At 54.4% G+C, this 17,618-nt stretch overlaps 1 protein-coding gene across 5 annotated transcripts in view; it reads left to right on the top strand.

Annotated features, from left to right (window-relative positions):
• MEF2D (myocyte enhancer factor 2D) overlaps positions 1 to 17,618 on the top strand; it is a 32,936-nt gene that overhangs the window by 11,129 nt on the left and 4,189 nt on the right. For 2 of the 5 annotated variants that reach the window (XM_032464031.1, XM_032464032.1), the window contains exons 2-11: positions 5,420 to 5,606; positions 6,169 to 6,372; positions 7,813 to 7,950; positions 8,979 to 9,189; positions 9,348 to 9,404; positions 11,007 to 11,197; positions 11,699 to 11,719; positions 12,943 to 13,072; positions 16,580 to 16,817; positions 17,276 to 17,582. In XM_032464031.1, coding sequence (XP_032319922.1) covers positions 5,553 to 5,606; positions 6,169 to 6,372; positions 7,813 to 7,950; positions 8,979 to 9,189; positions 9,348 to 9,404; positions 11,007 to 11,197; positions 11,699 to 11,719; positions 12,943 to 13,072; positions 16,580 to 16,817; positions 17,276 to 17,582 — 1,551 coding nt within the window. In that variant the 5' untranslated portion in view covers positions 5,420 to 5,552. Of the gene's footprint in view, positions 1 to 5,419; positions 5,607 to 6,168; positions 6,373 to 7,812; positions 7,951 to 8,006; positions 8,142 to 8,978; positions 9,190 to 9,347; positions 9,405 to 11,006; positions 11,198 to 11,698; positions 11,720 to 12,942; positions 13,073 to 16,579; positions 16,818 to 17,275; positions 17,583 to 17,618 lie in introns of all 5 variants that reach the window. The other 3 variants (XM_032464033.1, XM_032464035.1, XM_032464034.1) reach the window with 3 other exon arrangements.

Here is a 17,618-nt window from a genome sequence, read left to right on the forward strand (position 1 = left end):
CTGCAAGCGGTTGTTGAACCGGCCTCTTGTCCTCTACCTGCTTCTCTCTGAATCTTTGTCTCTCTCTGGTCTCCTGCCTCTCCCGTCTCCTCTGGCCCTCTGTTTGTCTGCCTTTGCCCCACGCTGCTTTCCTCTCAGCCTTTCTACCTATTTTTCTGTCTCCTTTCTTGTGTCTGTGTGTCTGTCCTCCTCTGCCACCCTCCTCTGTGTCTGCCTCACCCACGCCTGCTCCCTCGTTAGTGAGCAAGCTGCTTGAGGCCGCCTGACTGTGGGGGTGACAGGTGGATTGGATTGTCACCCCCTCCCCCAGCGCCTGCTGCTTATTTCATGCCCTGCAGCCCAGCCACAGGGAAGGGGCGGGAGAAGGTATGACAGCTGTCTCCAGCGCCTCCTGCCTTCCCCTCCAGTCACAGCCTGCAGCCCTGAGCAGCCTGGAAGGAAGGGATGAAGGGCCTGCTTAATGAGAGTTGCCTTTCTCACTGTATGTGAGAACAGGGTTTGAAGCCCATTGCTCTGTGACGAGGGCTGCTCACTCAGCCTCTCTGGGCAGCTGCTCCGTTTTGACTTACACTGGTGTGGCAGCTCTGAAAGCAGATGCTCTGCGGTTCCTCTGAGCCTCTGGGCCACTGGGACAGAGGATGGATATGGTTGGAAGGGTGTAGGGGAGAAGGGGAGGTAGGTACTCCCCTGACAACAGCAGGAGAGAGGAGATTGAGGCCAGCCATTGGCAGACACTTCTCTTGAAGCTCCCCCAGGAAGGGCAGCTCTGTTGCAACTGCAGCTCCAGGAGGCCTCTCTGACCGCTCCCCCCACTCCTCCCACTGGCCCCAGGCCACCCTCACACAGGAACTGAGATAGCATCATTCTGAAACCCGAGAATGGTTTGAATATTGCTCAGGTACCCAGAGGTGTTACACTGGGGGAGGCAGGAGCCTGTTACTTCTGCTTTGCCCCCTCCAAACCAAGACCCCCTTTAGGATACATTTTATATATTATTCGCACTTCATTTACATGTAAATACAACCCATATGTTCCTATTGGGTTCATAACCCAGCTGGGAAAAATGGCTGTCCATGGGGTCCTTCTGGATCCCCTACTGCTTCTGGTCCCCTCACTCAGCCTCTCATCGTCAAGAGTGTTGTCAGATGAGCCTCCTGCCCTGTGTCCTCTCTGCTCTACATTTGCAGAGACTTCTCTTCAACCACCCTTCTCCACAGACAGTGGGTCTGCGCCTGCCTCCCTGGGGCTCAGCCCAGCTGCCATCTTCCCTCCCTCTTTGCTCCTTCTGTCTCTGTTGAGGGAGGCCCTAACTCTGCCTTCCTCCACTCCCCACCCCTGAGGAGGTCCACCCTGCCCAATCCTGTCCTGCCAGCACTATTTTGAGTGGGTGAATCAGAATCAGAAACAGCCAGAGCCTTTGAGGGGGTACTTTCAGTGACACAGATGCTGCCAGCCCAAGGAGTCATAGCTGTGGCCTGAGGTCAGGATTTAGTGGGCCCTGAGGCCATCAGAGCAGGAAGGCCATCCTGGATAACCCCTTGTCTCCATGGTAGCCCTAAGTCCTTCCAAGCCTTTGGGCTCCAGGAGAAGCAGCCAAAACCCAGGTCATCTGGGAGGGCTTCCTAGAGGAGGAGCAAGCTGGAAAAAAAGAGGAATGGGGCCAAGCCAGGCGAGAAAGAAAAGGCTCACATCTGGAGAACAGATGCCCAGGCTTCTGGCTCCTGGCAGTTGGCTAGGTAATTAGGCAGAGGGCTAATTAAGGAGGTCCAGGTGTTCATTAAAATCTCCCTAATTGGGTAGGAAGGAAGCTTGGACAGGATAGGCCTTCATACCTTGGATGGGGTCAGTTTAGGGTTCATTGTGCCCACCCAGGCCCCAGCCACCCCTTCTTCCAAAGTAAGGGATGAGTTCGTGTTCTTGTGTCCTGGGCTTTCCAAGACACTGCAGCAATGTAGAATGGCTAGCAGAAGGGGAAAGGGATTAGTACAGACTGAGCCTGCCTTGTAGGAGGGCTCCTGGATAGATAGGAGGAAGGACTGCCCAGGGTAGGGGCATCTCGTCCTCTGGCAGTGTTGGCCCAGAGGTAGGAGTGACAATGGGGAAGGGGCTGTGGGAACATGGAATTATAAAAATTGCTTTGGGCTACCTTGGCAGAGACTGGGGATAGATGAGGCCTGGTCTTTTTAACCCTGACTTTCCTCTGTCAGAGGATGCTCAGTGGGTCTCTGTGACTTCCCTGTCTTCTCAGCCCTGATCCCTCTCGCATCCCAGCTCCCCCAGCATGAGGCGGGGGTGGGGGGGGCGGTGTAGGAGATCAGCCAGGGAGCTGGTTGCCAGGCGACTGTTGCCTAAGCAACTCCATCCTCTCCATCTCCATGTGCTCAGGGCTGCTCCTTAGAAGACTTTAGAGTCTCACCCTCTGTACCAGCCAACCCGAGGGTGGGGAGGATTGAGGACTGGAGCGGCAGGGGTGGTTGGAGGGTAGGTGGCGTCCAAACAGACAAGCTGCAGGCACAGCTGGGAGAGGAAGAATTCTCTCTCCACAGAGGATGGCATGAGAGGAGCTGGTCTTACAGCAGGACTGATGGAAGTTAGACCACAGGAAGGACTTCTCACAGGGTCACAGCGATGGAACAATTCTTTCTTCCTTTCAACAGACATTTCCTGAGCCCCTCCTTACAGGGGATAGAGCAGTGAAGAAGACACATGTGGTTCTGCCTTCATGGAACTTCAGTCTCATAGGGGAGCCAGGCATTAAATAGAGGCACAGACTTGTAATTATTTACAATCTTGATAAGTGCTAGAAAGAAGAGTACCCTGGGAGTCAGTATTTGGGAGAACCAGAAGAATGAAGTTAGATTGTAAGAATGACTTTTCTGAGGATTATGAGAGCAAAGAGAGGGATCTCTCCCACCCTGAAGGAAGAGATACCATTGGCCATAAGCTGGTGGAGTTTACATCTCAGCAAAGATTTGCTGATGAACAAAAAGTGGTGAGAAGAAGATAGTAAAATGGGAGAGGGATGGAAGATAGACCCTGTAAGTCAGAGGAGGACAATAGTGACTGCATTTACCAATTTAGATGGGGGTTTTCAAGACCAGGCCAGAGAATCCCATTTAAAAAGCTTTCTTCTTAGCCCTCCCTCGCCCTCAATGTGCCTTCTCCACCTTCCCTGCCAAGCCCATACCACTGCAGCTCTGGAAAATACAGCCTTTGGATTGCACTGGGAGGCAAGGGAGCTGGAATCCTTGGGCTAGAGCCTTTGCAGTGGGTGTTTGGCAGAGATTGGGGTCACAGGCAAGGGATGGGGTAGCTGGAGCTGGTTCTGGGCCAGGTGTCAGCTCAGCCAACTTGGGGTTGGCTCTACTGGTGTTCGTGATTCCTAGGGCATGTGTGAGGGTGGACAGTAGGAGGCCATTGAACACCTCGAGGGTAAGGAAGAGGGTTTTGGGATTCCTCTCTGGGGAGAGAGAAAGAAGGGTAGAAGGTCCTTCTAGGAGTGGGGAAGGAATGACATTGTTTTCTGAAGATACTTGGGTGGAGCAGAGGCTCTCTTTCCAGCTAGGCCAGGGAACGTCTGAGGGAAAGTCCTGGTATGGAGAGGGTAGGGAGGGATGTTCCTGACTCCTTTCAAGCCCACGAGCCCCTGCCTCCCCTCTCTCCTTCCCTCTGTGGCCAGGATGCGAAAGCTAACTTTTGGCACCTACTGTGGAACCTTGGTGGCTGCAGTTGAGCGGATGTTTTAAGGCTTCAGGGAAGCTGAGCAGCCACACTGGGAACAGGGGCTGGGCAGGCGGTTTGCAGTTGGAGGTGCCTCTGTCCCCGGGTTAGGTGGTGGGAGGTGAGACCCCACCCCTGTGGACTCTGCAGTGGGAGGTCTCTGGCAGGAGATACATGGAAAGGGAACTGTGAAAGGGAGGGCTGGGAGTCTGTGGCCCAGGCTTCTCACAGGACCCTGTCAGAGTGGCTCTAGAAAGCATGGGCCCCACGCTCACTGCCCCCTCCACCATCTCCCACCATTCCTTCTCTGGACTCACAGAGCCAGAAGGGCACTGGGGGTCATCTCATACTTCCGTCCTGGGCCCTTCAGTCCTTGGGGGCTCACCCAGCCTGTTTAGGCACTGCCCACACCTTCCTTGGCTGAGGCTGGGCTGCCATCTGTCCCACAAAACTTCATGTTGTGCAGTGCAGGGATGCCATTTTCCTTCCTGGCTCTAGAATTGGAGCTCTTCAGCCAGTGGGCCATGACTGGTTTATTGGTGTACTGATACAGGGACCCCTCCACCTGGTGCCTGCATTCCCTTGCTGGCCAGCGGCCTCTTTCCTGTATGTCAGTGGTTCTGTATTTTCTCTGCATGCTTCAGGTTGAATACGGTTGGGAAGCACTGGTCTTAGACTGAGCCTTGGGTTCTAGGCATAGCCCATTCCTCTAGAGCTACAGTTTGGCAGGAGTTGGCAAACTGTGACCCATAGGCCAGATCTGGCCATGCCCGTTCTTGTTAACGTAGTTTCATTGAGGGCACAGCCACACTGATCTTTTAAACATGTCGTCTACAGGTACTTTCATGCCGCGGTGGCAGAGATGAGCAGTTACAACAGAGAGCTTGTAGCCTCCAAGGCCTGAAATACTTACTGTTCGGCCTTTTACAGAGAAAACTTGCCGACCTCTGGTCTAGAGGGGTAGTTTGTTTGTTTGTTTGTCTGTTTGTTTGTTTAGAGCAGCAGAATACTTTCTTCAAACCAGAATTTTAGGCAAGGCCCACTGAGTAAAACGGATTGGTGTGGAGGAGCCCTGGTTAAGGGGAGAAAGGGGTTCTGCAGCCCAGACCCTCCCTTGGGACTCCAGGCTCCTGGGTTCCACGAGTCAGGTATCAGGTATAAGGAACTCCGCTCTGATATGTTCCTTAGCCAGGGGTGCAAGCACACTCCCATTCTGGTGCTAGGTACCCTGTTCCTGTGCTAGCTGTTCACAGCCTGAGCAGGTGTTCGCTCAGCACACTCTGTACACCAGGCTCTGTACAGGAACCATCATCCTAGGCCAGTGGGGCAGCTGGCAGGCTCAGGTGTTCTACTCCAGGTAGGCTCTGGGGAGAAGAGAGAGGGTCGGGTATTCCCTAAGACCCAGACCCTTAGAAGCCAGGGAGCTCCCTGTATATTCCCTGTCTGACCTAGACCCTGAGGACAACAGTGATGGTGTGGAAAGAGCCTGGACCAGAGTCCTGGGCCCTGAGTGAATTCCAGCTTGTGCCTGGAGGTGGCATGCCATCACCTCGGGTCATCACCATTTCCTCATTTTGATCATGGGACTTACATGCTGCCAGCCTCTCATAGGGGTGCTATTAGCCTGGCCCATGTGCCTAAGGAGCAGGGCTGAGGGTTGCCAGGGCTCACCCGTTCTCTTGTGACCCTCCCCTACCAGGAGGCTGTGTAGAAGGTGTCCTGCAGACCATGAACTGAATGCTGGTCCGAAGTCGTTCATGATCAAAGTGTAAGGCATCCGGAGACCCGCCACCCAGCGATCCCCTCCCCGGCACTGAGGATCCCCGGAGAAGATGGGGAGGAAAAAGATTCAGATCCAGCGAATCACCGATGAGCGGAACCGACAGGTGAGGGTCTCTTGGAGCCTCACAGAGTGCATGAGGGCAGGAGCACTCCTTCCAGCTACTCCAAGAAGGCTTCCTGGAAGAAGTCTCTGGAGTCTGTTATGGAAGGGCAAGGGCTGAGTTGGGAGAAGAGAAACCCCCGTCTCCCTGCAGCTCTTAGAACCCTGTGTCCTAGAACTCCCAGGCAGACCTGTGTCCCCATCATGTGCAATATGCAAGCCCCTGGCCACGCCCAGGCAATTCCCTTTCCCAAGATGAATCCTTCCCCTAAGGGAAGAGCTGGGAAGCCCTTCTATTCTCCTTCCCTGACCTGTTTATAGCCCCCAGCTCAGAGGTGTGAAGTTCTGTCCATCTAAATCCTCTGCCTTCAGTGAGTTGGCTCTGGGCAATGTCTTAGCCATGTGTTGGCAGAAAGATGCTGGCCTGTTCCTTCCCTAGATCAGGGGCTCCTGAGAACAGGGCTGTGTCACCTTGAGGAAGGGGCTATGTTCAGCTGCCTGTAGGCTGGGGCTCCTGGGGAGGCCTTGACTGAGCCAGACCTGGCCGCCCACTTGCCCACCTACAGGTGACATTCACCAAGAGGAAGTTTGGGCTGATGAAGAAGGCATACGAGCTCAGCGTGCTCTGTGACTGCGAGATAGCGCTCATCATCTTCAACCACTCCAACAAGCTGTTCCAGTATGCCAGCACGGACATGGACAAGGTGCTGCTCAAGTACACGGAGTACAATGAGCCGCATGAGAGCCGCACCAACGCCGACATCATCGAGGTGGGCCCACGCACACCGACCCCACCCCTGCCTGCAGCTGCACATCACGTGCCTATGCAGCCTGCATTTCAGGGCTACCCGTGCACACACATGTGTACACCTGCCCCTCGAAGCCCCTCACCTGTGCACACACACACATAAACCCACATCCTCACACAAATCCTGGGCTCAAGAAGGAAGGAGGGGCAGTGAGGTAGATGTCAGGGCTGCCCACCCATTTCTGAGACCCTTTCTTCATGGCTGTCAGGTGCAACATAACACCTTTGCCCTATCTTCTCTCAAATTCTCTCTCTTTCCTTCCTTCTCCATTTTTTGGTATGGTTCTGCATCTGACTCTTCCTTTCTCTATCTCCCTCTTCGTTTCCATCCCCCCTGCTCTTTCTCTGTCCCTTTGTGGGTCCCTGTGGCTCTATTTTCTGTTTCAAAGAGAGCCAACATTGTGAACTGTTAAAGGACATGGGCCTTGGAACCCAGCTGTGGCCTTTACTGGCCATGTGGCCTTGGGCAGCCTTGGTGCCCACCTCCACGAAATGGGGCCAGTGCCTGCTTTGAAGGGTGAATTGAATGAACCAGCCCAGTTCCTGCTTCTTAAACTAGGGGTATGGGACCTGTGCCGATGAAGAGGTTGCCTGGTAAGCCACAGGCCTGCCTTCCTGGAGCGAGACTTAAACCTACCAGATGTAGAGGAAATTCCTTTATTTTTATATTAAAGAAAACAGATTTACTATTGACTAGAAAAGAAATGTATTCATTTTAAAGACGAATAAAGCATCTGTGAAGATGTTTTGAGCACGGAGAGGGCAGCTTTGGGGTCTCCCTCAGGCCCGCTAGGTGTTCATACCCTACTTTGTGTGGATGCATGTGAGAAGCTCTGACCTCTGGGCAAGGACAGCCTACAAGGTTGTACATAGTAGGAACTCAGTAAGTGCAAAGAAATGCTTTGCCGTTCTCTCTTTCTCTTCTCCCTCTTTCCATTTCTGTTCTTCTCCCCTTCTTCTAAGCAGAGCCCAGGGATTGAGCTGGGCAAAGTCAGCCCTGACTGCCATCCCCTGGGGAATGCTCTGTGCCTTCTGGCTGGGGCTTACCTAAGGGTGGTCAGGCAGGGGCTGGCTTAGGGCACCAGTCCCTCAGCCCATCCCCCAGAAATCCCTCTCCCCACCTGTCACCTTGGAAGCATGCGTCTCTGTGCCAGTGCATTCCCTGGGTTTTGCCCAGCTTCCACGTGACCCTGGTATTCTGATGCCTCCCCCACCAGCCACAGTCACACTGTGCCCCAGGAGGGGAGGGTGACACTGAGGGAGAGGGCAGGGGAGATGCTGGGAACCCTGAGGAAGGAGGTTGGGGAAAGTAGGGGAGCCTTAGGAGAGGACTGGAAGGAACATCAGGAAGGTGGGTGGGGGAGGACCCTCACCCCTGCTGATGGAAGTGGTGCGGTTACAGACCCTGAGGAAGAAGGGCTTCAACGGCTGCGACAGCCCGGAGCCCGACGGGGAGGACTCGCTGGAACAGAGCCCCCTGCTGGAGGACAAGTACCGGCGCGCCAGCGAGGAGCTGGACGGGCTCTTCCGGCGCTACGGGGTGAGCCCCACTCACTCTCTCTCTGTTGGCCCCCCCTTCCGGCCCCTTCCCCCCAGGCGCTGCACAAGAAGCACAGGGAATGTGAGAGCCCTGAGGTGGACGAGGTGTTTGCCCTGACCCCCCAGACGGAAGAGAAATATAAAAAGATAGACGAGGAGTTTGATAAAATGATGCAGAGTTATAGACTGGCCGTGAGTAGTCGCATGGAGGAGAGCCTCCCTGTGGTGCATGGTGTGGCTTCGCGCCCTGCCCCGGCCCTCGGCTGCCTCTGATGGGTGTTCCGCTCAAGCCATGCTGGGGCTATTGGTGACCACTGAGGAACCTCTGACCTTGGTCATGATAAACCCGAGACACTTGCTGAGACTCATCTTGGATGGAGCATAAGCCGGGAAAGGCCTGGAGTGTTCCCCTCACCAGCAAGAAGTGTGTAGATGATGTGAGCTCCTTAGACAACAGGAAAGTAGAGAATGTGCTCTTGTCCAGGTCTTTTTGGGGGAGAGTCCCCTTGGGCCTGCTCTGGCACCCCCAGCCGAGGAGACTTGCTAGCATTGATGAGGGGAGGCAGAGACTGCTGCAGGTGAAGGCAGTGAGGCGGGGTGAGCACCTTCTGCAGCAGGCCAGACGGGTGAGAAACAAGCCAGGTGACGCCCTGACCCATGCGCACGCCTTTAACAGCTGTGTGTGTGAGTTTGGGTCTGTACCCAGGGCCTCTAACTTGCTCCCTGTGTGTCCTGCCTGGCTGAGGACTAACCCACCTCCGCTAGGGGGGTTCCAGGTGTCCCTGGGTCTGTCTTCAGTGAGCAGAGCCTTCTGGGCCAGAGGTGGATCCCAAAGCACTCCCACCAATGTACTTCCTTGGTGGGAGTGATAGGCATGACCCCATGAGGGCCCAGGGCAGAAAGCCCGAGCTGCTGGCCCTAGGATGCCCAGACCAGAGACTAGAGGAACCCTGGCCTGTGCTCCCAGGTGAGTGGGTCCAGGGTAAGGGGTCACCCTGGCCTGACCTTGCCTCTCCATTTTCTGTCTAGTCAGCTGTCCCGGCCCCCAACTTTGCCATGCCTGTCACGGTGCCCGTGTCCAATCAGAGCTCACTGCAGTTCAGCAATCCCAGCGGCTCCCTGGTCACCCCTTCCCTGGTGACGTCATCCCTCACGGACCCACGGCTCCTGTCCCCCCAGCAGCCAGCACTACAGAGGAACAGTGTGTCTCCCGGCCTGCCCCAGCGGCCAGCCAGTGCAGGTAAGTGGGCTGGTGACTGTTTCCCTTCAGCCACCACAGCATTCTCCCAATTATGTGGCTTCTGAGGGAAGGGGCTATGACTCCCCTGCCTGTTCAGTCCCCAGGACTCACTCTGGAAGGGGGTGTTCTGTCAGCTCATGGTTCTCTTTTTCCTCCAGGGGCCATGCTGGGGGGAGACCTCAACAGTGCTAATGGAGCCTGCCCCAGCCCTGTTGGTGAGTGCAGCTACCCTTCTGCCTGGAGGTGGGCCAGGGTCTGCCTTCTCGGTGGCCTCGGGTCCAGGGACCAAGAGGGACCTAGACTAGAGGGGAGGAAGATCCTAGGGCCTGAGTTGGCTATACAGTCTGAAGATTTCTTTAAGCCCCTTGATTTTTTTTGTCTGTAGCAGTGATTGATGTAGATGATCAGCAAAGATGTAGGCTCAGGGAATTCTGGGCAAATTATGAGAATTGACCGACATTTCTAGTTGGAGAAGAAGATCCAGATTTTTCCAGCTGAGTGGGGGTGTGTGGTTAAGATCTGGAGGATCCAAATATCTGGCGTTGCTGACAGACAAGAGGCACAGACTCACACACACAGACGTTCTCACCCTTATGGAAATAACCCAGACATTAAATATGTACCGGTGAGCACCCGTCTATGAGCCACAGAAGAAAGGCTGCTTCCCCATGTTCCCCCACCCCCAGCAGAGCTGACAGTCCCTCTTTCCCTGCGCCGTTGTCCGGCTGGTGACTCTGACTTCGAATGTCACCATTGACGTCACCCTGACATTCTTGCCATTCCCAGAGTGATCTGGGAATTGGGATGGAGGCAGCCACACACTTCCAGGGCAGCAGTGTGCTCTCAGGGGACAGAGCAAGGTGATACTACTGACTGTGGTCACCCCTACATCTCTGGGCTTTAGAATTCCCCAGCTTGGCCTGGGCACCTTGCACTACGTCCTTGGCAGTAGTTGCATATGGGGGCAGGAAGGTGGGGGAATGGGTGAATACTCCTCCCTCTAAGGAAAGGGCCAGAGAAATGCCTAAGACCTTAAGGAAATAGTGATATTTATAGGCCCTCAAGCCCAGCATGGAGAATGTGGTTGTGTGGCCCTGGGTAAGTCATCACACCTCTGCCAGCCAGGCCTTGTTTCCTCTTCTGTGAATAGGGCTAACAATATATGTCCTGTCCGTCTTGCAGGGTTAGTGTGAGGATTAAATAAGGCCGTACGCATGTGAAGGCCCTGTGTTGGTTATGGAGTGTGGAACAGATGTGAAAGATGATTATCCTGCTTGTTACTACCAGTCTAATTATGGTAGTGGCTTTGTCATCAGTCCCCCCGTGCCAGTAACACCACTACCACGAGTAAGTGGTTCATCTTCCCCAGAACTACAGGCATCTTGTCATGTGCTCATCCAAATCATAGCATCCCCAGCTCAAGGTGAAGGTGATCTGAGTGGTGGATTTGCGGTGTGACCAGGATCCTCACTGAGACTCAGCTTCTAGGCTGCCACCCTTTACCAGGCTGGGTCACTGGGGGCCCAGTCAGGGGCAGGTGCTGGACTTCTTATTGTTGGACACCAGCTCCTGCCACCCAGCCCCATCACATATGGCTTAGAGGCAGGGAGATGAACCTGCTGATTGGGGAGTAAGGGATATTCTCCCTTACTTCCAAGACACGGTGGTTTTAGGGGAAAATTAGAGACCTCAGCACTTACTCAAAGCCTAAGCATGATTTGAGAAGTTCTGTGTGACAGGAGTACTGGTATGGGGCAGTTACTAGGGCTCATTGGTGGTCTGTTTTCCCTTTTCCCTTCATCTCTTTACCTCTTCAGGGAATGGCTATGTCAGTGCTCGGGCTTCCCCTGGCCTCCTCCCTGTGGCCAATGGCAACAGCCTAAACAAGGTCATCCCTGCCAAGTCTCCGCCCCCGCCCACCCACAGCGCCCAGCTTGGAGCCCCCAGCCGCAAGCCTGACCTGAGGGTCATCACTTCCCAGGGAGGAAAGGGGTTAATGCATCACTTGGTGAGTGGGTGTCTGGACTGAGGGGCCGGGGCTAGGGAATGGGGAAGTGAGGAGGGAGGAAAGAGCTAGCCTCTAACAGGAGAGATGGAAGTAAACCAGCAATTAAGACTTCCCAAGAGAGACCATGGAATCACGGCTTTTCATGAGCTCTTCCCTCCCAAAGGGCCTTACAAGAGGTTGGAACACCGAAGTACCAGCCTCAAGGGCAGTGAAAGGAACAGGAGGTGGGAGAGAAGGTTCTGTGATGATGATAGGATGATAGGAGGGATTTGCCATTACAGCAGAGGGGTGAGGCGTAGACTGTGAGGGTTTTCTAACTGGTGGGCATTGGGATATAGCATCTTCTGGAAATGAGTAAGGACAGTGAAGAGCTCTGTCCTAGGCTGGAGAGCCATTCTACTCTGATACAGGGATAGATGGGATGGCTGTGGGGGCAGGGGTGTGAAGGGAGAGTGGAGGCCAGAGACTGAACCATCCCCTTGGTTTTATTTCTGCTCCCAGACTGAGGACCATTTAGATCTGGTAAGTGAGGCTATGAGATGTTTGCTGTGGCTTTGAATCCTGGGTCAGCCCCTTGCTCTGCAGTCCCCCAGCATGGAGAGTGTGTGTGCCTTTGTCCTTTCGCCTGTGTGTGTTGTTTGTTTATTTGTTGGTCTGCCAGGAGCTGTGTTCAGTGCCAAGTGGGATACAGAGGTGAACGGGGCAGGGGGTGAGGGTTTGGACATGCATGTGTGTGTACCTGGGTGTCCATGGATGTCTTTGTGTGATGTTGAGTTCATGCAGACAGACCTTTATCTGTGTATGTGTGTGTACAAGGGGAGTGGGCCTGCCCCAGGCCTCCGAGGTCCCATCTTGATGTGTCCCAGGATGCCTGGATTAGGCCTTGGGACCAGGGGTTGCACTGCACTTGCCCTCTGTCTCTACTCAGGCACACCCCGGACAGGGACCTCCTTAGGTGGGGTACCAGCCAGACAGGAAACTCAGTTTTCCAGGGGAAGCTGAGGCCCAAGGCAAGGCCAGAATTGTCCTTGGTCAGGGGCTTCCCCACCTCCCTCTGACTCCTTCTGCTCCCTCATGCACACAGCACATCTCACAGGCACCAGAGACATCTACAGCCGCTCTTTCTCACACATGCACACACTTATATACTCACCCTCAGCCAGGAGTGGGGCGGGGGCTCCTCCCTCCCCAACTCCCTGATGGGAGGCCAGAGAGGCTGGAAAAGGCAAGCAGGCTTTGGCGGCCAACACGGCGGCAGTTTCGGCCCCAGCGTGGAGTTGGAATAAACAAGTGACTCAGCAGCAGATGGAGCTGACAGCCCCACACACGTGTGTGCATACACGCAGGCACACGCCACGCCAGGCCCCGCATTCCCCTCACAGATGCCAGCACGCTTCTACCAGGGCGTGTGCTGCAGTGTGACGGTTGGGGGGTGGCCTCTAGAGGGACCAGCCAGGAGAAGAATGGAGATGGGCTCATCGTTGATTTGGGGCCACAGGGCCAGCATATGTACTTTCCTCTCTGCATGTGTGTAGGTGTGAGTGAATCTTTGTGTGCATGTTCTCTCTGTGGATCTCAGTGTGTCTGAGTGCATCAGTGTGTTTGTGTATCTACGGCGGCCTCCATGCTGAGGCATCCCATCTGGGCCTTGGGTTTCAGGGACCCCAGCTTGTCCTTGGAATGGGAGGCCGGGGTAAAGCAGCCCATCCATCTTCTACCTCTTGACAGACTGTTTTCTCCTGTAGAATAATGCCCAACGCCTTGGGGTCTCCCAGTCTACCCACTCGCTCACCACCCCAGTGGTTTCGGTGGCAACACCAAGTTTACTCAGCCAGGGCCTCCCCTTCTCTTCCATGCCCACCGCCTACAACACAGGTAAGTTCTCATGTGACGTGGTTGCGTGCAGTTGGCCTTGGGTCAGGGGAGGGACCAGAGAGGGAACATGAGATATTCCCTGGGGGATGCCCCAATCTGAGGAAGGCCATTAATTTGGGGGAGCTCTCTTCTAGTTAAAGTTGCCATTTATTTAGCAAATACTAACATAGAATTCCTGCTTAAATTTGAATTTCAGACAAAATGAGTAATTGTTTTTTAGTATGTCTCAAAGATACACTTATGCTAAAAAAGTTATGCATTGTTTTGTCTGAAATTCAAACTTAAGTGGGTATGGGTATCCCTTATTTTTCATACGGGACCTAATGGAGAAGAAGGCCCTGTTCCTGGGGAGCTTCCTGTTTGAGGTGGATGGAGCAGCTGGATGGTTCAGGACAACCAGGGTTGGGGAGTGGGGAGGGGAGCATGCTCAGGTCAGCAGGGCTTCCTAGAGGAGAGGTATGAGGGCTGAGAGAGAAGGATAAGCTGAGGAGGCCCAAGAGGAGGCATGGTTGGGAAGAGTTATCCAGTTTCCTGGGAAGCCAAGTAGGGGCTCCAAGGCGGGGTGGAGGAGGGAGTCTGATGAAGGTGGGGGAGGAGGATCTGAAGGTGAAGACTCACTTGGAGACATGGGAGAGGTCTCTGGGTAGAAGAATTGAGAAAGGACACCCAGTGCTTGGGTTGTCCTGGGTCCGCAGGGCTGTCCTGACCTCTGTCACCCACTCACACCCTCCCAGGAACAGTCTGTGACACTCTCAGCCATCCTTGCCTGCATTCTAAGCTACAGTGTCAGGAAGGACTTCCCAGTGGAGAAATGCCATGTCACCTTGTTTCAGAGCATTTATGTGGCTGGGAACCTTGTCTATTGCCCACCGAAGAGGCCTCTGACGTTCCCCAGTTTCTCTTACCTGTGAATGGCTTGCATCAGGGCTGTTCTGTGGTGAGATCTGGCTAGACCAAAAGACCCCTCAACTTCTCCCCACTGCCTAAGCCCCTCTTCCAGAATTGAACCATGCTAGGTCCCAGACACCAGTATAAATGTCCACAAAATCCCACTACTTCCCTGTGTGTGAAAACCCAGAACCCAGTCCTGTGTGTAGGAAAGCCTCTCTGTGCAGGTAAGGGCTGGAGGAACTGTCTCGTGTCAAGGGGCCAGACTCTGGTATGTGTGTCGGTGTCCAGATTTTATCACCCAGGTGTCTGTAAAGTCCCTTGTCCCTTGTGTGTGTTCCCATGTGTGTACCCACTGCCAGGTTATCATGTCCTTAGGCAGCTTCAGAGAAGACTGCCTCAGATGGCTGCACCCGTGTAAGTGTTCTCATCTGTAAGAGCTGTGGGTGGACAGGAAGGCTCTGAGGCCCTTCCAGTTCTGCCAGGTGGGGCTCTGGGGCCTGGCTAGGAAAGCTGGCTCCCTGAGGGCCGGCGGGGCGTTTGGCAGAGGGCAGTGCAGACCACTTTTCAGGAGCTGTTGTTTATTTGGGCATCCCATGGTGGTGGTTTTCTGCCATCTTCTCAGGTCTCCCATCAGTCTCTGAAGCAGGAGGGAGGTTAGGCAGTGTCAGTGAACCTAGGACAGGCACTCAGCAAGGCCAGACTTTAGACTCTGTTTGTCAGTCTGGTGTAAAAGCAGATTCTGACCCTGGGCCTGGCCTTGGAGCCCTGCGGGGAAGTATGTGGGCTTTCTCACATCCTCTCAGAAACCATGGGCTCTCTTACTGCAGGGGTAGTTCAGCAGACCTCAGTTTAAACAGCAGGTGTTTTCAGGTGACCCTCCATATATAAACAAAACCCCAGTGAACACATTGTTGTTTAGTTGTTCACTATTTACAGTCCTTGGCCCCAGTTCGATTTCTGGCTGGGGGTGATCTGTCTATGGGAATGTCATGGGTAAGGGGCAGGCCTGGCCCCTTGTTGACACTGGCTGCAGAGGTCTGGCTGTGGTTGTTCTAGGAGCAGGCTGAGGGGGCTGCCAGGCGGCCTGTGGGCCATGCTTCTCTGTCTAGGAGGAAGCAAGGCTGCCAGGGAGCCAGGCTTCCAGGTAGACAGGGCTGGAGACTGGCGGGAAAGTGCAGGCCTGGGGGCTGAATCTCTACCATTCACTGGCTGAAGGACTTGTCAGGGCACTGCACCATTCTGGGTTGGCTCCCTTGTTTATGAGTGTTGTAAATAGTTGGTCCCAGAGGTCCCTGTCTGCCCTTGGTCTGCTTTTTAAATATAAGTATCTCAAAGCTTCTGGCTAACATTGTTATGAGACCAGAGGCAACCCTGGGCCATCTGTAGGGTGAGACTGAAAGGTAATAAAGAGGCCTGGGGTCTTGTCTTAGCTCTGCCATTGGCTTTCTCTGTGACCTGGGGTGAATTCCTCAAACTTGAGGCTGCATTTCCCCCCTCATTTGTACATTAAGAATAACAGCAGGTAAATCTTTTGAATATTCACTCTGTGCCAGACACTGTTCTACATACTCCTGTGTATTAACTCACTCAGTCCTCACAACAGCTGTGTGATGCAGGCAGGATTAGTGGCTCCAGTTTATAGACAGAGAGTAAGCAGCTCGCCCAAGGTCACATGGCCTGTAAGTGGAGGTAGCCAGGAAGTGTGACCCCATTGCTCATCCCCTTAACTTTACTGTTCTGTTGCACAGATAATCCTGTCTCCCCTGCATAAAGACAGAGGGGCAGGCGCCCCCTTGAGTGAGAGCTGCTGCTGTGGAGCTGGGACGGCCGGCCCTCCTCACACCATGGTGCGGTCGGCCTGTGTTCCTCAGGGAGGACATTTTCTGAACTGTCCCAAACAGGATGCAGCATGAAACAACAGAGCTGTGTAAATTGTGAAACATTTCATGGTTCTGTTTGTTCTATGACAGTACAAACATCACGGTTTCTTCACTAAGACAGAAATTTTAGAAAACAGCAAGCGCCACCTCATGGGGAAATCTGCCAGCAGTTCGGCCAGCTGCACTGCAGGCCTCTGCTCTCTCAGGCCCTCTGGGGCAGGCGTGGGGGGGCAACTCGAACCCTTGCTGCTACCTGTTTTACATGTTGGCAGTCTTTAGGAGACTTGGGGACTTTGCGGAAGGTGGAATGGTGAACACCTAGTGTTCCTCATGACTCCCCTCCATCTCAGAAAGGCATTTGAAGACTTGGCAGTTGAAGAGATGACAGTTAGATATATATTAGACTTTCTGTATCTACCTTTTCCCCTCTTCTTTTTTTAAATTGATGTTCTAAAAGTGATACCTACACATGGCTTTAAAAAAAAAGTTAAACACATTTTAAAAAACCACCTCTCTTTACATCCTGTTAAAAAACAGCACTTCGTGGTTATTAAGACTTGTGTTTCTTTGAGTGCCATCTTCACTGAATTTGTATGGTTTTATTTAATTATTCACATCTGTCATTAACAGCTTCCCCATCTTGACAGTCCTCGTGGAGGCGGCTCCCTGTGGGAGCCTTGGTCCTCCCTCTCCCATGGCAGGAGGCTCATCCTCGCTTTTCCCCTTCCCCACGCAGATTACCAGTTGACCAGTGCAGAGCTCTCCTCCTTACCAGCCTTCAGTTCGCCTGGGGGGCTGTCGCTAGGCAACGTCACCGCCTGGCAACAGCCACAACAGCCCCAGCAGCCGCCCCAGCCACAGCCTCCGCAGCCCCAGCCGCAGCCGCAGCCGCAGCCCCAGCCGCCCCAGCCACCGCAGCAGCCGCCGCCGCAGCAGCAGCCCCACCTGGTCCCTGTGTCTCTCAGCAGCCTGATGTGAGTCCTCGGGGGCCTGCGAATGGGAAGGGAGAGCTGAGGGCTGGGAAAAGGAGGGGCCTCTTAAGAGCAGGGACTCTTTGAGGCTGTCTGTCATCAGTGGACAGCACGTGAGCCACTAAGAGGCAGCCCTGGAGTCCCCTGTACAGGCCTGGGAGACCCACCCTGAGCCCTTCCCCCAGCCAGCCCTGGAGTAGGAATGGGGTGGGGGTCCCCGGGCAGCAGAAGAGGACCTCAGATGGAAAGACAGCTAATATGACTTATTTCCTTTCTTTCCCCTTCACTTGGCCCTCTCTCTCTTCTGGTCCCTCTGTCTCCATCCACTTGTCTCCTCCCATCCCCCGTCCTTCATCTTCTCATCCTATGTCCTCTCTGTCTTGTGACCTCCCATCACTTTTTCTGTCACTCACCTCCTCTGTTTCTGTCCCCTCTACCCCATGCCCATTGCCTCTCTCCAGCCCGGGCAGCCCCCTGCCCCACGTGGGTGCTGCTCTCACAGTCACCACCCATCCCCACATCAGCATCAAGTCGGAACCAGTGTCCCCAAGCCGTGAGCGCAGCCCTGCGCCTCCCCCTCCAGCTGTGTTTCCGGCTACCCGCTCTGAGCCTGGCGACGGTCTCAGCAGCCCGGCTGGGGGCTCCTATGAGACAGGGGACCGGGATGATGGACGGGGGGACTTCGGGCCCACGCTGGGCTTGCTGCGCCCAGCCCCAGAGCCTGAGGCTGAGGGCTCAGCTGTGAAGAGGATGCGGCTCGATACCTGGGTACTGTAGCGTTACCCCTCCTGTCTGCCATTGTCT

The sequence above is a fragment of the Camelus ferus genome, chromosome 21 (genome assembly GCF_009834535.1).
Source record: "Camelus ferus isolate YT-003-E chromosome 21, BCGSAC_Cfer_1.0, whole genome shotgun sequence".
Lineage (NCBI taxonomy): Eukaryota > Metazoa > Chordata > Mammalia > Artiodactyla > Camelidae > Camelus > Camelus ferus.